The 27,303-nt window shown below is 35.6% G+C and overlaps 1 protein-coding gene across 1 annotated transcript; it reads right to left on the reverse strand.

Moving 5' to 3' along the window:
- Positions 1-3,546: 3,546 nt before the first annotated feature.
- Positions 3,547-4,084, reverse strand: LOC141633022 (uncharacterized). The gene is made up of 2 exons (XM_074445519.1): positions 4,057-4,084; positions 3,547-3,968 (listed from the first exon to the last, which is right to left on the reverse strand). Exons 1-2 carry the CDS (start codon positions 4,082-4,084, stop codon positions 3,547-3,549), a joined length of 450 nt encoding a protein of 149 aa, XP_074301620.1.
- Between the last annotated feature and the right edge of the window lie 23,219 nt (positions 4,085-27,303).

Raw genomic sequence — 27,303 nt, forward strand, 5'->3', positions numbered from 1 at the left:
CTACTTATTTAAAGTACGTTCTTTTATGGTCTATTTGATATTCATTGACTCGGTTAACCGAGACGGTAGCACTCTCATGCATTAGGTGGTCTTGGTAAGGCACTTTGGTGTATGGGGGTGTTACACCTTCATACAAACTCAAATCTGACACAACCTATTTCAAGTTAGTAGACAAAGCAATAACTACACCATATTTTTCCATGCTATTCTCAATTACCATTTGCACATCATCAATTCCACTAATATTAAACATATCTTGCACACTGACAAGCCCATAATTATATATGTTTTTACCCTGGATTCGTATATTGTTAATGTCGTCTTTCACGTTATTTGAGCTATATTATTATATATTCATTAGTGACGAGATTTAATTACTGTTATCTTATTTTAAATGTAATATTTTTAATTAAAGTTGTTAGAGTATGTGTACTCGACAATAGTGTGATCACGTTAGTAAAACTCATAATAAGAATACATAAAGGGATGATTCATTTTTATACATCAACTGATCAACATTAAGCGGTGATGATTGCCTGACTAGAGTTTGACATTACTGTCGTTTGACGGTGGTGATCAGTTGATCCCTTAAGGTCACACCTAAAGGACAATTCCCTTAGTAGATAGATTAATTAATTGTATGATGATACAGATTAATTAATTCCTTAAAATAGAACAATTCACGAATGTGAGTAAGGATATGAATCTTATTGTAATTCGATTAAATGAGATTCGTTTTAGTAATTAAGATGTTATATTTCTAAAATTTTGTTTGTGAAACAATTAAATTAAGAATGAACAGTTAATTATAATTGCAATATGTTGTAGATTATATTAACATGGACTATTTTATTTACATGTAATTGGGAATTACTAGTCAATTTTTGTATATAATTAAATTAATATATGTAATGATATTTAATGGTTAAATATGTATTAATATTATTAATACCATGTTACATGTTACATGATACATCTTGCACATTATATGACAAAGTGACAATTGACAAAAATAAAATAGACTCCATATTATAAGGGCCACCGGTTTTTAGAAGGGAATTGGGTGATTTGGTTACGTTGTTTTAATTAGTGGAAAACATAATCATTACAATACTTAACCTAATCTACACCCTAATTGATATTGATAAGAACAATCTAAAAAGAAAAGGAGCATGCATAAACCCCCCCCCCCCCCCTCTTACATTGTAAGAATTGTTCTTATTATTAATTCACTTCTTACTCTTCTCTCCTTTTCTCTCTAAAATAAAGTTTTAGAAAAGAAAAATTAAATTGTTCAAAAATCTTATATTTAGATTACTAAAAGTAGTAATAGAAATAATAATAATAAGATTAATTTTTAAGGTCACTAATTTAATATTCTAGTTAATATATAAATTAGTATTAAGGGTTGTTCTTGGTGCAATTTAAAGGAGGTTCTCACATAATTGAGACAAGGAGGATCATCCAATTATTTAAGCTCAAGAACAAGTAAGAAAGGTGTTCTTACTTGTGCCCTTATAAACCGATTTCGCTATTGTAAGAAGCATTCTTCTTAATCTTTGTTTTTATTGTTATGCATGCATAAGATCATCTAGTTTTAAAGAGTAAATTAGATTATTAATTAAATGAGTTTAATTAGAGGGCATAGTATCCTTTCAAAAGTGTCTTATGATATACCAGATTACAATACGGAAGTGAATGGGCCGAATGACGCGGTTAATGGACAAAAATATGGCACAAGTTGAGTAACACATGGGCCAAGTAAATAAAGAGCGTGTATCGTATGACCAGAAGCAAAGTTAAAATAATAAGACTACGTTTATAGGTTGTGTTGGATAGGTCTACGTCTTGAATAAAACAAAAAACGAAAAAAAAAATTAAAATAAATAAAACAAAATACCCAACCCATCTCTTCTATCATGCGTTCCAAAAGTTCCTGGATGGAACACATGGAACAGGTTTAGGAACACAATGTTAGAACACATCGCACTGCCAAGTAGTAAAACCCCAATTGAATACCAAATGGGAAGTGCACACGTGTAAGGGGCATGATAATGTCTAATTATATATTATTATTTTTGGGTTTAGTGGGGTGGGTTATTAGTAGGTTAAAGTAGGTCTTGATAAAAGTGTGAAACTAAGAACTAGGGCTATAAGTCGGTTTACGAATAAATATTAATATTATAATACAGGAACTAGGTTTACGTAGGGTTGCAGTAACTACTGATAAACATAGTCTAAAGCCCAACAATTGTCGACCAAGAGCACCTCACGTGGACTTGGAGCAACAAGTCAAACAAACAAATAAATAATAGAAGGAGGAGACAAGAAGCAAACGAAATATACGAGAAGCCAAGCACAACTCAACCATGGAAACTTCAGATTTATTTCGGGTTCCCAAATTTGACCTCTTCCCATATTTTACTTCAAATCTATCCTAAATTGTTCCCAAATTCAATCCCGAAATCAGCTATAAATACCAATGTTCTCTGTCAGAATGAGGGAAGGAAACAAATACCCATATATTTTTATTGATATTGAGAGAAATAGAGTGACGATCTTAGACCTAATTGGGTCGTGAGAGCAGTAGGAGACCGTACTCGGGCGTAGTCTTAGCACACGGTTGACTAAGGGAGAGTTTGAAGCGGATCCTAAGGTGCGACAATCCGAAGTTCCGACTACAAATTCCAGGCATAAATTAAGTTCTCTCTACCTCTCTTGTATTCAATTTATGGTTTATTTTCGTTGATTAATTTTAGTTTTGGAAACCGTTGGTTGTTTAATTGTTAATCTTTCAGTAATTTGTATCCAAAGCTTTACTCATTCTCGATTGACAGTTGCAATTTTCAGTGGTAATTTGTTATCTTATTATGATTGGTAATGTATGCTTTCGCTAATTATGTAACTGAGGCTTAGTTCGAATTACATAAAACGAGTAGCAACTACCTTAAATTGATCTCTGCGAATTGGGGTTAGCTTAAGTTAAGAGTAAATTTTGGTCAATTAATCTTTAGGTAGTGACGACACGGAAGAGATTAATTGGGTTAATGATGTCTTCTTGGTTCGATAATGCTTCTAATCCAGTCTTTAGTAGGGTGAGACAAACTTACATTGGTTGGTTAGTTTAGAACTGATCTAGGCTTAGTTCAGGTCAATCTAAATCTAAGAGAAGATAGGGAGTTCTTGTTATCTTGGATTCCGCAGTTAATCTATAAATATACTTGATATTTGACGTAAATAATAATCAGTTGACAAGCAAAAAATACCATAAGAATATGTGCTTAATGGGGTATTTGACTTCGGTTCGAAATATTAGACGTTAGCTATAGTTGTTTAGTTTGTTCTAAATAACAATGAAATTCCCCTAATCCGTAAATATGTGAATAACGGGTATATATGTCATTTAGTGAATAAAAGTACTCAATAGTTAATTAATTTTTCCAGTCTCTCCGTGGGATCGACCCTACTTATCCTGTACTACGTTGTTATTTTTGAGGTTAAGATAGGCTTATAAATTATTAATTTGTATACGCTTAACGACACGTATCACACACAAGGCTCAATAATATCAACGAAATTTAAAGAATGCACATCAAGAGGATATTTCGTGGAGTCATAGATATTGAACTTAACAACTTGACCATCGGACTCCATAGTCAAAGAACCATTAGACACATCTATCTTTGTACTAGCAGTTTTCAAGAAAGGCCTCCCTAACATTATAGGGGCCGCATGCTTATCATGTTCCATTTCTAAAACATAGAAATCAGCAGAGAAAATCAAATTATCAACCATAACAAGCACATCCTCCACCACTCCCTTAGGGTAAGCATTAGATCGGTCAGCTAATTGTATAACTACCCCAATCTCTACCAAAGAACCTAGTTTCATAAACTTATAAAGGTAATAAGGGATCACATTGATGAATGCACCTAAATCTAGCATAGCTCTCTTAATTTTAGTGTCACCTAAAGTGCAAGGAATAGTGAACATGCCAGGATCACCGCATTTTGGTGAAAATTTTCGTTGAAACGTGGCGCTAACATGTTCACTAACCTTGACTTTTTGAGCACCTTTCAGCCATTACTGTCTTTTAATAGTATACAACTATTTCAAAAATTTAGCATGCCTAGGTACACTTTTCAGAAGATCAAGAAGGGGAATGTTTACCTCACACTTACGGAGTGTCTCATAAATATCCTTGTCACTCAATCCGTCTTATGGACTTTAAAGCATTAGGAAATGGAACTCCGCCTCTAATATCGGTTCAGTAGTAACCGAAGCTTCTATCACGGGTTCTGGAGTTGCACTCTTACCTTTCTCAACCACAAATCTCTTGTTCTTCGTGCAAGATAGCACTCTTGGACTTTGCTTTTGGTTTCATAGCTTCAACCAATTGCTTTCCCTTTCTATGTGACACCGCACATACATTCTTTGGATTTACTACCATTTGAGATGTTAGTACATTAGAATCTCTAGCCTCCAACCTATTATTAGTGGTTGCCATTTGCCCCAACTGATTCTCAATATTTAGAATACTAGCCTGGTTCTCCTTTTGATTTTGAATAACTGTTGCTTGGAGAGTATCTTGACTAGTAACGAAAGCTCGTATCATGTCTTCAGTTTAAATTTGACCACTAGGAGGAGGTTGAATCAGAGGTAAACTTTGAACTTGTGGACGAGGTATAAACTGAGTCTTAGGTTGACCGGATTGGCCACCTTGTCCAAACTGTTGGGTGTTTTGAGAATTTCCCCACCGAAAATTTGGATGCACTTTCCACCCGGAATTGAAAGTGTTAAAGTAAGAACTTCTTCTGAGGTGTGCTCTCCCATACTTCATTCATCTCTTCTTGAGGACCTTCTTGCATGAGTGGACAATGCTCACTAGGATGTGCATCGGAACAGATTCCACAAACCATTGTCATCCTTTGACATGACATCATGTCCTTGAAAAGAGATGTTAAATTATCAACTTTCTCTTCAAGATTGGAAGAAGATGAAGAAGATGAACCCACAGAATTTACTCCGCGCTTCGTATATTTTCTTTCAAAATCCCTGGAGCTCTCAGCTAACTCACCAATGATCGTCCAAGCCTCAACCGTGCTTTTATTGACAATATTTCCCCTACATACAGCAGACACAGTACGGTCATCTTCCATGCAAAGACCTCCACAAAAGTATATGACAATGTCTTAACCCATGGTAGGGACATGTAGCACATAACTTCTTGAAACGTTCCAAGTACTCATACATATTTTCACAATCCCTCTGCTCGGTTTTGCTTCAATTAAGAGGCTCGAGATGCAGGAAAATATTTTTCCAAGAATGCATTTTTCATCTTCACCCATGTATCAATACTTGCAGGTGGCAAGTAATACAACCAATTTCGTGCAGAATCCTTAAGAAAAAATGGAAAGGCCCTCAATTTAAGTTGTTCATCAGTAACTGTAGCCGACTTCATACTTGAGCAATCAATATGGAAATCCGACAAATGCTTATTAGGGTCCTCTCCACTTAGACCATTGAAAGTGCGCAATTGATGAATCAACCCCGACTTCAACTCAAAAGTTCAATTCTCACCCAACGGAGGATATGTAATACAAAAAGGTTGTTGGGTGAGATCGGGTGCAGTAAGTTCCTTAATAGTACCAGCCATGATAAAAGACTTATCAGATTCTTCAGAAATTTCCGAATTGTCAGACTCGGAATGCAAATCGTCAAACTCGCTTCCTTCAGGAATAGCCATAATTGTACCTCGTTTGTTCTTCTGTAACCTGAAAATAGAATGCTCAATCTCTTGATCGAACGGCTCGGGGTTCAGGTTAGAAATACGAGTGTTATGCATAAACCTACATTAAAACACATAAACAATTAGTGCCAAGTCCCCGGCAACGGCGCCAAAATTTGACAGGCTAAAATCGTATGCCTCAAATTAAAAATTTATATCACTCAAATCCTTGATACTAAACAAGTAGTAAAGCATAAATAAGGGTCGAACCACAAGGAATTGGATGAATTGTTAAATGAAATTAAATTGTAGAAAAGAGTGATCTTTAAGTAAATTAAGAATCGTAGTAGCTGTTTAAAGGGGGGTTTGAGTCTGGTTTAAAGATTAAATGTAACACCCCAGGAGTATGAGAGGAAAGTTGTCCCACATCGGGAAAATATGTGGCTTGTGATATGTTTATAAGGGATTCCACCCACCACTTAGTAACAAGGCCTTATGCTTTTGGGCTTAAGTGAGGACAAATAATTGGCCCAAAGGTGCACACCCATCTTATTGGGGTTGTATTACGACGGTGGCGGGTCGGGTTATTAAAAATGGTATCAGAGCAACCCTGCGACCGTGTGGTGAGCCTGTGGTCGGGAGTACCCGGGTCACCCACCTAGCGGGGGAGGATTATGGGCTTGGCTGTGGTCAGCCTCCGGGCACAACGAGGACATTGTGTTATTTAAGTGGGGGAGTTTGTAACACCCCAGGAGTATGAGAGGAAAGTTGTCCCACGTCGGAAAATTATGTAGCTTGTGATCTGTTTATAAGGGATTCCACCCACCACTTAGTAACAAGGCATTGTGCTTTTGGGCTTAAGTGAGGACAAATAATGGGCCCAAAGGTGCACACCCATCTTATTGGGGTTGTGTTATGACGGTGGCGGGTCGGGTTGTTATATTAAACTAATAATGAGATGAGAATAAACAATGACAAATATAAGTAATCAAATATTGAGAGGAATCTTGACTCAATTTCGTATTCACTACCAAGTAATGACTCGATCATCGACTACAAACAATTACCAGTCTTGAGCAATCTATTACGATATCTAATAAAGTTCAATTTTATTAAACATCAATTTCTCATCTTATTTTAGTGAAGAAAGTCAAATCGGTTGCCTTTAATCACCCTTTCTGTTACTAACCCAAATTACGCAATTCAAGTTCAAGTAATTAGAAGCATTCAATCAATTGAGAAAAAGTAATAGAAATAGTTAATACCGACAACGCTGTCGATATTCAAATCACAAGTTTAATCCTCTTTATGAATAAATTACGACAAACTGAGTACGATAATTTAATCACAATTGCTACCTCGATAAGATTAATATAGCAAGCTGAGCATACATTTAATCGAATCTTAGCATAAGAATTAATGTAAACTCTAATTAGTTGTACACCTAATCAAAATGAATATCAAAACGAATATTAAAACAAGGAATTAAACAATACTCAAGATGAAGCAAAAGATTAATAATCTCACAAGAAATTACCGGAGTTTAAATTAGTTGAATCAAGTAGAAGAGAATTAGCCTTGCATAATGGTTGCTAAACAATATTAGATTTTTCTAAGAAAATTGCATAAGTCTTACTAAAACTGAAATCTTCTTTAAATACTCCTTAAAAAGTCCACTAAATATAAAAGTCAAAAATACCAAATCTCGGAACAAACCGAGTGAAATAATAAAACGAGACATAATAAGGCGAGCTACATATAGGTCGAATGTAACTACATACAGACCTCGAATGTAGCTCAAATGTAGCTCCAATGTCGCTGAATAGTACGACGTATAGTCATTTGCAGCACGAATGTAGCTTGAATGTAATCCCTGAAACTTCCCTTCTTTTAGTTCGACCTACATTCGAGCCCAGCGGTTGTGTGTAGGTTGCGCGTAGCTTCTTTCTTCCTCCTTAGCTTGAGACACCAATCTTCAACTTCACTCAACCATGGCTTCCAATAACTCACAAGTTATAAAGCACATATCCAATTGACAAAATATTCTATAAAGCACACTAAAGATTGTCATAAAGCCTCCAATTTTCATAAAGTAACACAAATTAGCACCTACTAACCACGTCTCATCAGAATGATTCCTTGAATTGGATGTTCAAGTGTAGAAGAATAAGGATGCAGAAGAGGTAAATCAGAGCTGTCTCCAGTGTCTGTGTTTATTATGTTTGGAAGCAAATAACGAGACAATTCAAGGATATATGAGGTGCTTGCTAGGCCGAATGACATTGTCCAATAGTAAGGAGGTAAAACAAAAATGTAACCAATTGATTAAGCACCCTCTAAGAGAGAAAGATTTCAGATGGCTTATGAAAATTAGTACTAATTAGCTCGTGTATTATTAGCTTTTTTTTCAGTCTAGGTTTCTGAGTGATAGGACTCATAGGAGCATATTCCTATAACTTTCTGAGATGTGATCTTTGTAAATCTATTCATTTCATTAATATACCACTTACATTTAGGGGAGAAAAAATAGAATAGAGGGATATATATGTGTGTATTAAAAAAAAGTAGGGGAATATCTTGTATAATTTGAAGAAGAAGAAAAAAAGGAACATAATGATACAAAATTTGAAACTTGTCTAGAAAACTTGGTTGGTAATCAATGACAAATATAGGGACATCGTTATTCCTAATCCACATGCTAATATCATATAATCGGCATAATTAGCATTAGAAAGCCAAACAAAGAATCATAAATCAAAGTTAGAATTGGGTGAAGTAAAGCACCTCTCACCCTCCAACATGTACAAAAAGTAATTATAATATGAAGCTTCAGTTGGTTGATTAGAATTTTGTTTCGGGAAAAGAATAGAAAACGGTCAGCTAAAATGCCAATATTAGTCCGTTAACTTAGTTAAACGATTATGCTCACAAGTCATACCTAATTACCTATCACATTTTATATTGAAATTTTCTAGGTTTGTGATGAAATTAAATATCATTGAGGTAACAACCCTTATGAAATGCTCTTCTCTAATTCTCTTATGTGAAGTTCTTACATGTGAAACTAATATGGGTTGAAGGCTTGGAGCTTATTCTTAATAATGATTGTGAAATTTCACATGTCCGTTTATAATTTTATATTTGATGGTGTTTTGCCATAAATTGCATTGTTTTAAACGCAATAAATGAAAAACAGGGGAGATGGAGAAGGTAATTCTTATTGAATGAATGAAGAAGCAACGTACAACCTAGAGCATATATACAACTACACAAAATATTCTTCCTGATATTATGGCTAAACAATAGGTAACAAATAATCCTATTCCTAACTAGTTAGTTGCATATCTTCAATGATTATCATATAAGATATATACAAAAGATATTAGTGAATATACTAATATTAACTCTTTACTCCCCCTCAAGTTGGAGTACTTGGTAGAGCAATACCCAACTTGGCTCGTAAGTAACCGAAAGCCTCGCTCCCAAGAGCCTTTGTGAAAATATCAGCTACTTGTTCCTTGCTCCGTACATGGAACGTGCCAATCGTCTTGTTCATGAGGTGATGTCGAATGAAATGGCAATCCACTTCAATGTGTTTTGTGCGATCATGAAACACGGGATTTTTGGCGATTTGCAAAGCTGCCTTATTGTCGCAAAACAAATTAATCGGCTTATCATGACTTATACCGAGTGATGCAAGGAAAGACTTTAACCATATGACTTCACTTGTCACCCCTGCCATTGCACGATACTCCGCCTCCGCGGTGGATTTGGCCACGGTAGTTTGCTTCCGTGCTTTCCAAGATATGGGTGACTCGCCCAACGAAACAAAATAGCCAGTTATGGACCGTCTTGTGAGAGGACAAGCTGCATAATCAGAGTCGCAATAACCACGTAACTGAAAATTACACTGTTTGCTGATCACTATACCTCGACCCGGGCTGCTTTTAAGGTAACGAAGTACTCTGTGAACGGCATCAAGGTGTTCCTTTCGTGGAGCATGCACAAATTGCGACAAAACGTGGACAGCGTAAACCAAGTCCGGTCGCGTGATAGTAAGGTAAATGAGTCGACCTACTAGCCTTCGATATGGCAGTGGGTCTTTCAAAATGGCACCATCAGCTAATGCCAAATGATGGTTCGGCTGAATTGGAGTATCAGCAGGTTTCGCTCCACTCAAGCCCGCTTCATCAATAATTTCTAAGGCATATTTCCGTTGGCTTAAAAACAGCCCCTTGGTTCCGGTGGCCACTTCAATCCCGAGGAAATACTTGAGTCGACCAAGGTCTTTAATGCCAAAACTCTTATCAAGAAAGGATTTAAGTCGGATGCTTGCCGTTTCATTATTACTCACAATAATCATGTCATCGACATACACAAGTAAACCTACAAATACACCATTTTTATTGTAGGTAAACAATGAGTAATCGGCCATAGATTGAACGAAACCGTACCTTGTCAAGGAATCGGATAACTTAGCAAACCAATTTCATGAAGCTTGCTTTAAGCCATATAAAGATTTCAGCAATTTGCAAACTTTCATCGAGCCCTCTTTGCTAAATCCCGGTGGCATTTTCATGTACACTTCCTCGTCCAATTCTCCGTGCAAGAACGCATTGTTCACATCGAGTTGTGCTATTAACCACCCCTTTGCAACAGCTACGGCAAGTAAACACCGCACACTTGTCATTTTCGCGACCGGAGCAAAGGTTTCATGGAAGTCGACACCTTCAATTTGTGTGTACCCTTGTGCTACCAACCTTGCTTTATAGCGCTCAAGTGATCCATCCGCTTTATACTTCACTTTATACACCCATCGACATCCTATGGGTTTCTTGCCTTGAGGTAGGTCGACTATTTTCCAAGTCCCATTAGTTTCCAATGCTTCGAACTCGGCTAACATGGCTTTTCTCCATTCACTTGACCGTGCTGCCTCACTGTAATTTCGAGGCTCTTTGATTGCGTCAATTTTCGCCAAAAAACACCTGTGATTGTTAGAAAAGCAATTGGTAGTGACATAATTACACATCGGATAACGAGTACCTTTCTTTTTGGATGTCGATTGGCCGGGGTGTGCATTGAACTGAGCATCGTGGTCTATTATTGTGGCTGTCTTGCAAACATAGTCAGGCTTCCAGTATGGTTCGAATTTATTCCGTGCACCTCGACCCATTACCTGCTCTGTTTCAGCTGCTGCCGTTTCTGTGCCAGTCGCACCAGTGGTTGTCTCAACCAAAACCTCAGCTCCATTGTTTCCTGTTTCATGTGCCTCTGTCCCCACATTTTCAATTTCTGGTTGTTCAGGGAGCAAAATTCTTTCTTCATCCGTATCGGTAACAGCCTCTTCATTATTAATATGATAATTTTCGTTTATGAAACAGGGGGATTCGACATGGGCTGGTGTATCACGGTTTTGGACTAGCTCGTCACCCGGAAAAGGGTACACATTTTCATAGAATACTACATCACGAGAAGCAAATAATTGTTTTGTTTTTAGATCGTAAACATTCCAACCTTTCTTGTTATGCGGATATCCTAAAAACATACAACGCCGTCCCCTTTCCTTGAATTTATCTTTGGGTCGCTCTTTATTATGGGCATAACAAATGCTTCCGAAAACACGTATATTCTCATAAGTAGGCTTTTCCCCATGTATGAGTTCATAGGGTGTCAAACCATCGAGTATCCGGGTTGGTGTTCTATTGATTAAGTACGCAGCGGTCAAAACACACTCCCCCCAAAACTCGATAGGTAAATTAGCTTGAAAACGTAGAGCCCTAGCTTTTTCGAGAATATGTCGGTGTTTCCTTTCGACCCTTCCATTTTGTTGTGGGGTGTCTACATTGCTAGTTTGGAACTTCATCCCATGGTCATTATAGTAATCCTTTAAAATTCCCGACAAGAATTCCAAACCATTATCACTTTGTACAGTTTTAACATCTTTTCCAAATTGTTTAGTGGTCATTTTGAAGAAATTAAGCATTAATTGACTCACTTCCCCTTTGTCTCGCATCAAATGGATCCAAACCCCTCGACTATAATCATCAACAATTGTAAGGAAATAATGTGCTCCCGACAGGCTAGCGGTATGATAAGGTCCCCAAATATCGCAATGTATGAGAGCAAATAATTCCCTACTTCTTTTATTATTAAGCTTAAAAATAGATCGAGTTTGTTTGGCCCTACAACACGGGTCACAAATATCATCCAAATTCCAAGACAAATTAAAACCAACTAAACTTGAGAAAAGAGGTAAAATACTAGATGACGGATGTCCGAGCCTTTTGTGCCATAACCGTGCTTCACTACTTGTATTCGTCCTTGCAACTGTATGAACACGCTCATCCTTGAAATAATAGACCCCGTCGCTATGCACACCCTTCCCAATCTTCATCCTCGTAGATTGGTCCTGGATAACACAATGGTCAGGATAAAAAGTCACTACACAATTGTTTTCGGAAATTAATTGTTTTATTGAAATCAAATCACAAGTTAAAGAAGGGACGTAAAGTACGTCCTTGAGTATGAAATTTGCATTTAATTTCACACTGCCATGCTCATTTGCCTCTATGCACGATCCATTTGGCAATCCGACAGTAGATCGCTTTCCTTTCCAAATTCCGTCAAGTAATTCTCTCCTTCCGGTCATATGATGTGAGGCTCCACTATCAAGTAACCAATTATCAAGAGGAGTATGTATGTTACCTGATGCATCGTTTTTGCTACCTTCTGTTTTATTGCTCAACAATCCCCTTAATTGAACAATTTCTTCAGAGGTAAAATCATCTTTCTGGTTGTGCACTTCTCTTGTGCTCGCAGCATTGGCCCTCTCTTGTTGTCCACGTCCTCTGCCTCCACGGCCGCGGCGGCCACGCCCTCTTCCACGGCCTGGGTTTCCTGGTTTGGCCCAGCATGTCTCCTCGGTGTGCCAATATTTCCAGCAGTAGGTGCATTGGATGGGAGGTTCTCCCGCGCTGTTTATCTCCCTTCCTCTTCCAGCTTGGACCGCCATTGCTGCCTCTGGTACATCTTCATGTACCTTGGTGACTGCTTTGTGCCTTTCTTCACGCAACACCAGCGCATAAGCCATGCTCAAAGACGATATTTCATCCTCCATCAATAAGTTGGAGCGGACGTGTCCATACAACACACTGTCGAGACCCATCAAGAATTGGTGGACACGTTCTTCCTCTCGTTCTTTGAGGATGACTGGCGCTGCTCCGCAAGTGCAGCGTGGGACTTTGCTATAGTTATCAAGTGCATCCCAGATTGCTTTCAGTTGAGTATAATACTCCACAACAGATTGATTTTTCATCTGTTTGCACGCAATAAGGTCACTCTTCAGTTGGTGAACCCTTGGTGCATTTCCATTAGAATATCGACTTGTTAACTCGACCCAAATTTCTCTCACAGTGCCCGAGAAGGCAATGCTAGGATGGAGTTTTGGATCGATTGAATTGCGTAACCAAGCCTTGACCATGGCGTTGCATTGCCTCCACGCCACAGCCTCAATACTTTCAGATTGTCCTTCTACCACCACTGGTTTCTTGACGGTACCCTCGACAAACCCTAGTTTATTTTTGGCGTCGAGACCGTTCTTAACTGCATCAACCCACAACTCAAAATTTTCGCCATTGAAGACAAGTTGAGTCAATGACTGAGTTGGGTTATCACTTGGATGCAGAAAAAGTGGTGATGAGGGCAAAATCTGTTCGATTTTGGTGTTTTTGCCATTCCCATCTCCGATTGTCATTGTGTTATTGTTTGATTGATTTTTTGATTGTTTGTTTTTGTGACTAAGGATCTTTTACTGCTCAGATGCCATGAAGAACACAAAACAGGGGAGATGGAGAAGGTAATTCTTATTGAATGAATGAAGAAGCAACGTACAACCTAGAGCATATATACAACTACACAAAATATTCTTCCTGATATTATGGCTAAACAATAGGTAACAAATAATCCTATTCCTAACTAGTTAGTTGCATATCTTCAATGATTATCATATAAGATATATACAAAAGATATTAGTGAATATACTAATATTAACTCTTTAATAAATTGTTGAATTTTATTTTGCTCTATATTCATTCAGTAATCCCTTGATACCTTTGACTAAAAATAGAAATTACAAAGATTTAATAAGGTAGTACATTGAAAAGTGAAAAGTACTCATATTGTCAAAGCGGAAACTCGAAATTTTTATAGTTCTTAGTTAAAATTGTCCATTATTTTTCGATTCTACCGTATGATAATTATTGTTTTGTCATTGACATGTGAATCACAAATGATTTGTCTTATTTTCCAATGTGGATTTTACTTTACCCGTCACAAACTTGTGACGAATATCGGCCGTCACAAATGAGAATTTGTATTACCCAAGATATATCATTCTATTCCAATTCATTTCGACCTTTCGAACCGAACGCCACTTTAATTCTTGTCATTTGATTCATAGGTCACAATCTAAGTCAAGTTTGCCGCACTTTCGAGTCATCAGATAATTTCACAATCTCCCTCTATACAATTTTAACTAGCTTAGAACCCGTGTAAAATTGCACGGACATGTATAAAAAAATATATAAATAATTTTTTAAAATTTATAATTATAATATCATTCAATATTATAGTACTCCCTCCAATTTCATTTATTGTTCCGCTTTCTTTTTGACATAAGAAATAAGGGAATCAATTTGGACCACACAATACACATGACCCCACATCAAATTGATTTTGAACCACACAAAGTTGTCCAAAAAAGGAAAGAGGGAACAATAAGGAAAATGGATGAAAAGGGAAAGATGAACAATAAATGAAATTGGAGGGAGTATGAATGTACAACATTTTACACATTCAAATTAAAGTATAATACTCTTAAGTCCTAACATTCAGATCAAATTGATATATAATTGGTATAATAATCGGTGAATATTTTTTATGCCAGTGTCTCATTTATTCACCAAAGCATTCATAAGTCAATATACTTATACTCATAGCTTATTTCATAATGATAACTTCGAATGTAATCGAATTACACTAACCCCATAAATTTTAAAAATCATTAATTAATAAATATCATAAATTCTAAAATCATGAAAATTTCAAACATATTTTGTGTGTAGGCGGCCAGACGGGTATAGCCCCGTCCCACCACCCATCACGGGTGGAATATTTGTACTCGTACCCCTCTGCGAATACTCTACGCATACCCGTCCCAACGGAGGGCGGGTGTAGTGCGGCACCATTGTACCCGCCAAACTAACATCTCTATTCATTTCTAATAATCACAGTATACATGATCCAAATAATTATAATTAAAATGTACATGTGTAAAATAAGTAGGGGAAATTGATAGGAATAATCCGACCTTTTACATGTCTTCCGAAGACAATCCCACCTATCGTTAATCTCAAAATAATCTCACCTTTATATCATGTCTTCCTAAAATGAGTCGTATGAAAATGGTACCTACAATATCAGGTTAAGTGAGTATTAGTCACTTCCTCTTCCCCGTTTAATCATCCTCTACCTCAACTAACCCACCATTTTCACACCTCCATCATCACCATCAACTCTCCATGCTCACGTCTTGTCAACGCCAGGCCTAGAATAGAGCTTTGGAAGAGCAAAATATAATCTCCATTTTAATTTCTATAGTATTATATCATTAATACAATAAATGACACAAAGTCCGATTGAGTCTGTTATGTCGAGGGAATCGAGTTTTTTTATAGTGTCGACTGAAGGCGGTGACTCGGAAGGCGGATAATGGCTAAAATATGGTGTATTATTGCACACGCTGAAGAAAGGCAGTGTATTTCACAATTTGTTATTGTTGACATGCTCTTTCCATTACCATTTCTAGCTCCCATTACTTGTGAGAAGTAGTTGACGTTGCCCAAATGAAAGATGCCCATACTCTGTTTGGTGTCGATAGCGGCATGACGGTGCCCAAATGAAAGATACTCATACTCTGTTTGGTGTCGAGGGAAATAAATTTTGAATAGGTGTTAACTGTTAAGTGAAGGTGGTGACTCGGAAGCGGATAATGGTAAAAAGATAGTGGACTGTACATATATTCAAGAAAGGCTACTTGATTTAATTATTCTTAATATGCTCTTTTAATTGTGATCTTATGTTCCTGCGTGAACTGTGAAGTGATGTTGGAAATAGAGGCTTTGAGAGCCTTTCTCTTAGTTTCCTTTTGTCCCACATTGGTGAGGAAGTGGGTGTTTTATGGGTTTATATAACACCCCTTCCCTTACCTTATCACTAGTGGTCATGGGGAGTCTTTTGTAGAGACTTTGCGAGGTGCTTAATTCAGCTCGCACACGCGCGCGCGCGTGCCCGTGCCCGAGCCCGGCCCGGCCCGGATCCGGATTCGGGATTCGGGATTTGGCAATCGCCTGCGGCGGGCTTGGTTCCTCTCTCGTTTTTCTCTATACAATTTCTGGGTTAAGTTAAATCGTTCCAGGTCTTCCAAACTCGAGTGGGCGAGTTTGTGAGGCAGCAGTAGTGTAATCCTTGGGGACTACGGTCGTGCCGCGATCGCCACCACGGTCGCACCGGAGAAATAGTTTTTAAAGGCAGCGGTTTCGCACCGCGTCACTACCAATTACTCTTCGGTATATCTGATCTCTAGTTTTATTTCGCTACTGCATTCTTTCCCTTTCGTAATTCTTGCTGCTAGTGAATTTATGAACTACAATTTGAAAAACTATTGATTTAAGTGCAGTAGCTATGTCTGTAATTTCGAAAATTGTACCTGATATTTCGAAAATTGAGCAATTAGATGGTCAGAATTATAAACGTTGGTCCTTAAAGCTGTTGATGTTTTTTTGAGCGGTTAGAAATTGATTATGTTTTATTTAATGACCCGCCAAAACCGTTGTTCCGTCGATCTTTGAGACTACCCCTCTGCGGCTAAGGCGGTTAAGTCAAATGAAGATGATATTGCTAAATTTGTTAAGGACAACAAAGCGCTAGGTGTCACATACTTAATAACATGGTTAACCCATTTGTTCGATTTATTTGCGATAATAAATCGGCTAAAGTCATTTGGGAGTCCTTACTGAAAAAATATGGGGCTGACGATGCGGGTAAGAAAAAATATGTTGTGGGTAAGTGGCTGCAATTTAAGATTGTGGATGGGAAGTCTATTATGGAACAGGTTCATGTCTATGAAAATTTGTGTCTTGATATTGTTAGTGAGGGCATGAAATTAGACGACCTTTTTGTTGCTAATGTCTTTGTTGGAAAAATTCCCTCCCTCCCGGTCCGAGTATAGAAATCGGCTAAAACACAAAAGAAGACATGTCCCTTATGGAACTTATCGGTCATATGAGGACCGAAGAGGCAAATCGCCTCAAAGACAACCCCATTTGTCTACCGGTCGTGAATGCATCACATTCTTGCTTTGTCAAAGCTAATTTGGTTGAGTCCGGTGGTCCGTCGAATGCTGCTTTGAAAAGTTCAAGGGTAAGGGTAAGGCCAAGGTTGGTCGGGGTAAGGGTAAAGGAAAGAAGTCGATCCGGGGAAGTACACCAAGCCGGTTGCAAAGATTCGAAGCCTAAGGGTCCTTTGGTTTGCTATGTTTGTGGGAAACCGGGTCACAAAGCCTACCAAAGGTAATCGATAAGAAGATGCTGAAGCCGAAGCCAATCACGTGACTGATGATGTCATTGCTGTGGTTGTTGAAGCTAATCGGTGGGTAATCTTGCTTGAATGGGTCTTGATCTGGCGCTTCCGGACACCTCTGTCGATAAGGGGTTATTTTTTGAGTTCGAGGAGATAGCGATGGGGAATGCGTCTACATGGGTAATTCTTCACCGCAAAGATCACGAGCAAAGGCAAGATCTTTCTCAAACTCACCTCGGGAAAACACTTGCCCTTAATAATGTTTTATTTGTACCTACATTGCGTCGAAACCTCGTGTCGGGTGCCTTGTTAAACAAAGCTGGCATGAAACTTGTTTTGAGGCCGACAAGGTTGTAATGTCGCGCAATGGGGAATTTGTGGGCAAGGGTTATCTGTCTGGGGTCTTTTTGTCTTGAACATTGATTCTGCTTTTAATAATATTGCATCTACTTACGCTTTATATCGCCGAGTCTATTGATGTTTGGCATGGTAGATTAGGTCATGTGAATATCGACTACATTAAAAAACTTAGAACCATGAGTTTAATTCCAAGTTTGTCGAGTCAAGAATTCTCTAAATGTGGTAGCTGCGTTGAGGCTAAATTCACAAAGAAACCTAGTAAACCTGTGACAACTAGGACTACGAGTCTTCTTGAGTTAATTCACACCGACCTAGCTGACTTCAAAAATGTTGCAAGTAGAGGTGGCAAGAATTATTATGTGACTTTTATAGACGACTGTTCGAGGTACACCCGAGTTTATTTGCTTAAGACTAAAGATGAAGCAGAACAATCGTTTATAAACTTTAAAAATGAGGTCGAAAATCAACTCGACAGGAAGATTAAAAGGGTAAGGTCTGATAGAGGTGGTGAGTATAAATCCAGTTATTTAGCGGCCTTTTGTGCTGCAAATGGTTTAATACATGAGACTAGTCCACCTTACTTACCCCAATCCAATGGTGTAGCTGAACGTAAAAATAGAACTTTAAAAGAGATGATGAATGCTATGCTTTTAAGTTGGCCTGTCGACGATATGTGGGGGAAGCAATTCTTTTTCTGTTTGTCACATTCTTAACCGTGTACCTCATAAGAAAATTGACAAGACACCCTACGAGATTTGGAAGGGCTATCCTCCTAACCCGAGTTACCTTAGAGTGTGGGGGTGTTTGGCTAAAGTGGGTTTACCAGACTTTAGGAGACCTACCGTTGGACCTAAGACCTATGATTGTGTTTTTATAGGTTATGCTCAAAATAGCTCTGCTTATAGATTTATGTCTTTAAGTGACCGTTCTATATCTGAGGCTAGAGATGCCGAATTTTTTGAGCATGTTTTTCCTTTTCGGAAAAATGTTGTTTCATCTACTTCATTACTGTTGCATCTATTGATATGTCTTCACATGCTAGTTGTAGTAGCACTCCTATTGATCATCTTTGTTGAACCTAGGAGGAGTAAAAGACCTAGATGTCCAAAGGATTACAGTGATTATGTTACAACACATTTATCTGAATATGGATACTCTGTTTGTGCAAGTGATGAGTTTGTTTCAGCTTTTTTAATAGAGGATGACCCAAAAACCTATAGTGAGGCAATGAAATCCATTGATGCTAATTTTTGGAAATATGCTATTAAAAGTGAACTTGATTCTATTGTTTCTAATCAGACTTGGGAGTTGACTGATTTACCTAAAGGTAGTAAACCCATTACGAGTAAATGGATCTTTAAAAAGAAAATGAGACCTGACGGTACAATAGAAAGGTTCAAAGCTAGACTTGTAGTTAGAGGCTTTACACAAAAGAAGGGCATTGATTACTTTGATACCTATTCTCCTGTGACCAAAATTTCGACTATAAGAACTCTTGTCGCTTTAGCTGCTATTCATAACCTTATTATACATCAGATGGATGTTAAAACTGCATTCTTTCCCTTTCGTAATTCTTGCTGCTAGTGAATTTACGAACTACAAGTGATACAATGGTGAAAACTCCATAATCAAGAGTGATAACTGATAAGTAGTGTTAATGATTATGAAGGACTTTGAATAAAAAAATAAAAATGATTTCATGTAAGATGATGGGAGGGTATGACTTGAGAGTGGAAGTGAATGACTGAATTAGGGAAGAAAAAGGGCAAAGAATTACTTAAAAAACTGGTTAACCAAGTAACCGCCTACCGGTAATAAGGCTCATTTAAAGAAGTGGTATAAAGGTGGGCTTGTTAAGAGATTAATGAAAGGTGGGATTGTTTTCGGAAGAGAGGTAAAAGGTCGGATTATTCTTGTCAATTTTTTCAAATAAGTATTGTATTACTTTAGAGGTATACATCTTATCTTTACGGATTATTTTTTCCTTATGTTTTTAACACTGTACAACAATCTCCGTGTAATTTTTAAAGACATAGTACGATATGGATCATATGAAGTTAAATAATTAAAAACATGGTAGAAATGACCCAGATGAAAGGATTTTTTATAATTTTTAAAATATGAAAATAATAAAATTTTCATATAATCTGTTAATTATTACTTCCTCCGTTCTGGTCATTTATTGACTTATTCTATTTTAGGGTATCTCAGTCTATTGTTGTCCTTTCTATTTTAAGATTGGATTTTATTAGCAATTTAATCTTTCACACTCAATTTGTCCACTTGTCATTTTATAAGTGTTATAATTGCCCACCTCCTCTTTCATCGGTCTTTATATCAAATCCAAAGGACAACAATTGACCGGGGCGGAGGGAGTAAATCATTCTTTTTTTCTAATTCTGCTTATTTAATTTTATAATAAACCTTGTTAAGTATATTTTACTAACCTTGTCTATTATTATAGGTTTTCTTGCTTTCACCATTTGCCTAATAGAACTTTACTCAAAAAATAAAATTTGTTATTACCCATATTTTTGATGAAGGTATATAGATTTATTGTTTACGGTGAATGAAATGAGAAATTTCAGAAAAGGTCAATCTGAAACGTCAAGTTTACATAGTTATCAATCATTACCTGGCTCAGACTTTCATTGAAACGCATGTAATCGTATCAAGTACTAGTAATTAAGTAAATATGCAAATCATCATTCCATAAATTACGTGCAAACTTCACAAAGTCTGTTTACTAAAAGATTATGAGGTCTAATTAATTAAGATACTCCATATTTCATTTGACCCTAGCCTATATACTTCAATAAATTTCAACAAATTAACATGGAGTAAATTGTTGATTGAAAAATAGAAAATTCTTAAGCAGTGTTAAACTTTCAATCCTATACCGAGTTTCCACAACACGTTACTTGCATTGTCAAGCGACAAATCATTTGTTTACCATTTTTTATTTAATCAAAGGTAAACATATGATTGTAATGGAGGATTATATCATTATATTGGTAAAACAGATCAAGTCAGCCAAATTAGTAAACTATTTGTGCAGCTATACTCAGAGGGAAGAATTAGTTAAAGCTCATGGTAATTGTCTAAGAATTTTAACAGAAATTCTATTGCTACTTGAAGTGGTATTGTAAAGATAATGTGAGTGCCAACTTAAATCAAGTAAACTTTAACCTGCCAAATAATGGTATTGAAAAACAATTAATTTATAGATGAAGCATATTACAATCATATAGAGACTTGCTTGTTCCTTTAGCGAATAGCATCATCATCAGGGGTGTCTCAAATAATTCGGAGGCCCCGTGCAAAATGAAAACGGAGACCCTGAAAATTTAAGAAAATAAATAAAAAATGGTTATGACAAGGCTCGAACTCGGGTGACTTTAATCAAAACAATGTTTTCACCGTCTTATCACACTTTTGTTAATATACATGGAGATTATTATGTATATATGACTAATGTTTCCATAATTTATACGAACACGAGGCCCAAAAATTTGGAGGCCCAGTTCGCGCGCTCAGCCCGCACCTGGTCATAGCCGCCCCTGATCATCATGGCCATGGGAAAAGTAGATCGATTTTGTAATGTAAAATAGACTAATTGGACATTTTCTCCTATCAGAGATTCAATCATAACTAAATTCATCAAAGTCTAATTAAAAATTATGAATAAACATATTTGAGCTCTATAAACACAAATAAAATAGTTCATTTACAATTGCTTGGTATTCACACTATTAAGTTGCAAAAGGCAAAAAAAAAACAATATTTAATCGTGTATCATTAGACGCTACATATGAATACAAAACCGACATCAAATAGAATCGAGACATTAGTAATTTGTACTCCATATAAACTAACCTTAACGGTTTTTACGTATCAAATGTCAAATCTCCAAAACATAGAAAAACATACAATAATCTGGTGTATGAGGTAAACAAAAGTAATCTTTGCTTGTAAAAATTGCAGTTTTTTAGGCAGAACGATTTGCAAACATCTGGGCTTATAAATGAAAAGACGTTCCACTACTGTAAAACTCGTGTATATGATAAGAATCACGCTTAGAGGAATAGAGGTTGATTGAGAAGGTAAGAATGATGAAACCTTGTGTGTAATGAAGAATATATAAACTATATGCGAATTTATTTAGGAGAGCATGATAGACAATGGCAGAACAGCTAGTCTCACTTGTGACGGACACTATCCGTCACAAGTGAGTGTTGGGTCACCTCTCTCTCACACAAATGCAAGTGGGAGGCAAGTGGGTCGCTCCATTTTCACCCCACTTGTCCTCCCACTTGCATTTGTGTGAGAGGGAGGTGACCCGTCACAAGTGAGAATTTGTGATGGCAGAATGAGGAAGGAAGAGTAATTTGGTTGGCTTATTTCTTGTGAATATTCAACGGCGACAGAAGTGTTAAGGTTTATTATGTTTGTTTTAGTCTTTTACAGCCCAACGTCTAGGCGGGAAGAAAATCAATGTGGGATTGACACATGTACAATTAGGGTTTAGTGATTATTCTATTATACTTATATATAGATATAGATAGATAGATAGATAGATAGATAGATAGATGTGAACCAAACAATAATTAATATATATGACAGTTTTGTTGGAGTATGTGTCCTCGACAATAATGCGATCACATGTTTAAATCTCACATTAAGAATGCTGAGGGATAGTAATATTTTATTGTCAAATGATCCACATTAATCGGTAATGATTGGCTTACTAGAGTTCGACATTACTGTCGTATGACGGTGGTGATCAGTTGATCCCTTAAGGTCATACATCTAGGGTAACACTCTTAATTGATTAATTAATTAATTGAATGTTGATACAAGTTAATTAATTCCTTAAAATTGAACAAATGATTTGTGAGTAAGAATACGTATCTTATTGTAATTCGATTAAATAAGATTCGTACTAAGTAATTAAATTGTTTTATTACTTAGGTTTATTTATTGTTTATGAAACAATTAAAATAAGAAAGAATGGTTTATTATAAATATAAGTTGTTGTGATTTATAATTTTATGACCCATTTTAAGTACTTGTAATTGTGAATTACTAGTTGATTTTTGTATGTGATTTATTTTGTTTAGATAATGATTTTTAATAAGTTAAAAATGCCTTATTAAACAACATGTCTAGTAACATGTCCAATATGTCACACTATACTAATTGACAATTGACAAACTTAAAATGGACCATATTAAGTCCTTTGAGCCCTGTAAACGAGGGGCATGGGGAGTTGATTGTGTTGTTGTTCATTTAATTAAAAGAAACACAATGATGCCCTACTATGCATAGGCTTGCATGCCAATATTCTTGAGAAGAACACATTGTGCATAGATAAGGCACTCTTCCCCTACACCAACCGGTCCCCATATGAAAAAGAAGAGTTTTTTTTTTCTCTTCTTATTAATTTTTCATTCTTACTCAATATTCAGTAGATTTGATAATTGAAATTCTCCCTAATTGTTGAAGAATTCACAAGAAAGAATATCTCACAAAATCACTAATATTACCAATACATTACTAGTAGTGGTAAGTAATAATATTAGTAGTTATTTTTAAGATACATATACTAATTCTAGTATTCAAATTAGTATTTGTTTTAAGAGGGTTATTTGGGTACAAATCCTTGAGGAGTAGATTCTAATATTGGATCTAAGTTCATCCTTGAAACACTAGGATTTTCTTAAGTAGACTAATTTGGTAGGAGACCAATTAGTATAACCTTTCGGCCCTCCTTGTAAGTAGATCGATTTCTTCTTACTATGTTTATATTTTGTTATGCATACATAAGATCTAGTTAGTTTATGACTAAACTAAACTTTTATAGTTATTAGATATCTCTAATAAGAGGTTAATGAATCTTTCAATTGGTATCAGAGAAATGGTTGTTTCATGCATAATCGGTTATTGTTTTTCCGAGTTAAAATGTTCACATATAAAATTAGAAATTTGTGATTTATGAAGATAAAGGCCACGAAATTTTTGCAACAATAACATTCTGGTCCTAAATTGATTTTAGGTCATTTTGATGATTCATGGTATTTTATTGCTCTTTAATATGATTTTTAGTATATTTATTACATTTTATTGAATACAATGACAATTAAAATACTAAAATTAATTAGACTATGATTCTGACCTTGAAATTTTTACACGACCTCACATGCATACTTTACACATTTTATGTAAAATATCGTATAAAATGGTTTTATATTGCATGGTTTATGATTTTTACATGATAAAAATTGATTAAATGGAGATATTTTGCTTAAAAATGGTTAGACTTCGACTATGCCCATGAAATTTTAGTATGTTGTCACATGCAATATTTACACACTGTATATAAATTTTGAGATAAAATGGTTTTATTTTGCATGATTTATGATTTTTAGATGTAAAAATCACATAAATAGTGGCTATTTTAGCAAAAATAGCTAAAATGAATTTTATGGTATGAATTTTTTTCCCAATGTTGTATATAGGATATGAACATCAGATCTAAAGTTGTATGTCAAATTTCGTTTGATTTGGATGATTATTGATTTTTGTATTGTAAAATTGATAAATAGCAACTTTAAATAGTCATAATTGTAACTTCGATTTTTGGGGTTAAAAAGTTGTCATTTCCAGGATCTGGAAATTTATCTAGAATATTCAATTTTTAAATTTTGATTTTTACATAATTTTGTTTAATTTGGAATTAAAAGGTTAAAGTTATGTATTATGCGATTTATTTTTGAAATAAATTAAAAATATTCTATGTCCAAATTTTATTCAAATTTTTTGGAATGTTGAGAATTTTCCAGAATATAAAAATTATGATTTTGAAATTTTTGAATTTTATGACTTATTGGGAATTATTTCTTTATTATTATGAATAAAAGTGTTTAAAGAGCAACAATAAAATAATATCAAGTTGAATTATTGTCAAATATTTAGTGAAGACTAAATTTTTGAGTCCTAAGAAGGTCGGGGTAATTAACTTGGACATAGATTTGATTTATGTAATATTGTGTGATTTTAATAAGTTAATAGTCACTATTATCCATAAAACCAGACCAAATATACGATATTAGCTTAAATAAGGCGATTTGGCACATCACATGGCATGTTTCATACATATATTAATGGTGAATTTTTATTATGATTGTCATATTTTAATTTATATGTAATTTTGAATTATGTAATTTTTACTTATTATGGCTTTAGTTTTTAATTGATATTTCCCGAAATGAATGGGGATATCGATTCGGTTGTAATTAATGTGATCTCGTATCACTTTTATTTTTATTTTTATTTTTATTTTTGTTTTTCTTTTTATAATGTTTAAAGTAGAAAAACTATGTAATTTATTTATCCCGGAGATCCTTGAAAACGGTGCTATTCGGAAAGGCGTTCCGACTAACACCGGCCTTGGAGTGCGTGCCATATGAAGTTCAAGGGACCAAAGGAGTTGGTTTCCGATTTTGTAAATAGTTTATTAGATTTACTATTTTAGGAAGGCCATACTAGGATTTTATTGTTTTGCTTTGTATTTGTTTTATATGTTTGCATGCATAGCCAAATCGCCATAACTACATATGCATGTCTATTTATCTAGTCATCGACCGTGTCAATTATAATTATCGCTAGTTCACCGCTTTAGTTCACTTAAAACGAGATAGATAATAAATTGACAAGTCCTCTCACTAAATAATAATTGAGAATTAGCCTTACCAAATAGTAGAACCATGAGCCCCAATTTCATAAGAAAGTAGGCTCGGCTCACCGGGGTGCTAAACTTATTACGTTGGGTAAGTGGGTGGTAAATTGTTACTACATCGAAATTTGGATTGAGCTCAACGGAAGTATTGGCGACCGTAGCCGCATGTGTTCCGGGCTTAAGATAAATATTAAAGTAATTTTATCGACCGAGAGTTCTAGAAGTAGAAATGATTAAAGAGTTAATCCATCAAGTTATATTGATTAGGGATGAATCGGCTCACCGTGCCCGAATTGATATGAATTTGGATCTTGGGATCATTTATAATAGTTGGGTAGAGGTCACTATATAAATGCTAAAACATTCTTAAATGTTTTATATATAACGATGAATGTTTGATTTTCCCACTATTTCGTTGTTTTATATTGTTCTTTATTATCGCTCCTACTCATATATGATATCAATTTGGTTGTAACACGAGTCTACGCTAAACCACTATTACTTACGACAAATAGAATCTCTTTCTAGAATGAACCGTATCATGGGTTGTGGACTAGATCCATAGGAATCGTTCTATTCCATAGAACTCGATAGAAATCGTCCTATGTAACTATAAGATTAACATCTTAAAATTTCTTACATACCTATATTCTCTTGTGAAGAATATGAATAGAAGTTGTACTTGTTCAAAATATGTTTTGATAATATCTTCTATGCATCCATGGTTCAAAAGTCTTATTGCTCAAACCACTCACTTGTCATCAAACACTTAAGTTGTTAAGCATATGACGATATAAAATTGATTTGTTAGATTAACTAATTACAACTTTAAAAGTAATTCTTGTGAAGAATTAACTAGGAATTTATATGAAGATAAGTCTTCATCAAGTAGAAATTCATGAAAAAAGTGGGAGAAATAAGAAGTAAAGTATCTATCTTAATTTTTAAGGATAGAACTTGGTTCGAAAGAGAAAGTGTTAGACACTAAAATAGAGACAAATCCCTAATAAGTAAAGATCAAGTAAGTTGGTTGTATGACACCAACATATTCCTTCTTGTATATGTATGACATTGATATATCCTTCATGCGAATTATCACGTCATGAGTATTTGATACAAATTTGTGAACAATGTTAGAAAATCCCACATTTCATAATTATGAACTATGGCAAAAGGTTTTCAAAACCACCTTTCTAAATGGGTATTTAGAGGAGGATGTGTTCATAACACAATCCGAGGGTTTTTTAAATCCTTAGAATCCTAACATTAAATAATCGTACGACGACTAGCAAGAATAAATTCAAAAATTTACATGAATGGAATTAGGGTAGTTGCCATTTCATCCATAGACATATAAGTGTTATAGTTTATTCACTATGTAAAACTCAAATTGGTGACCCCAATTAGTTCTCGCTTCTCGATTGAAATTATATTTAGAGACTAGTTTTGACTCGTGTCCCAACCATTTGATTGGGAATCTCTTGGTATGTGTGCGAATCTTGTATTCAAAGCAAGATTAATTCATGACTTCCTTCTAGAAAAGAATTATGAATAAAGCAAGATATTCGCCCTATTTACACTTTGAAGTGTATGGTCGAATACAATTTCAATCAAAAGGGGTTATTACTTCTTCATCTCTTTTACCAACGAACTAGGTAGATACTTGGTATCCACTTAATGAGGTAAGAAGAGAAATTCTTTGAATAAGTCCAAATGAATGTCTAAAAGTATCAAAATCTATAGATTAAAACCAAAGTATTGGTACTTTGTTAAAATTGGGAACAATAAAGTGAAGGCTTTTATGCACCAAAAGGGGTGTGATATGGTATCTCATGTTCAC

Source organism: Silene latifolia, chromosome Y, assembly GCF_048544455.1.
Source record: "Silene latifolia isolate original U9 population chromosome Y, ASM4854445v1, whole genome shotgun sequence".
Classification (NCBI taxonomy): Eukaryota; Viridiplantae; Streptophyta; class Magnoliopsida; order Caryophyllales; family Caryophyllaceae; genus Silene; species Silene latifolia.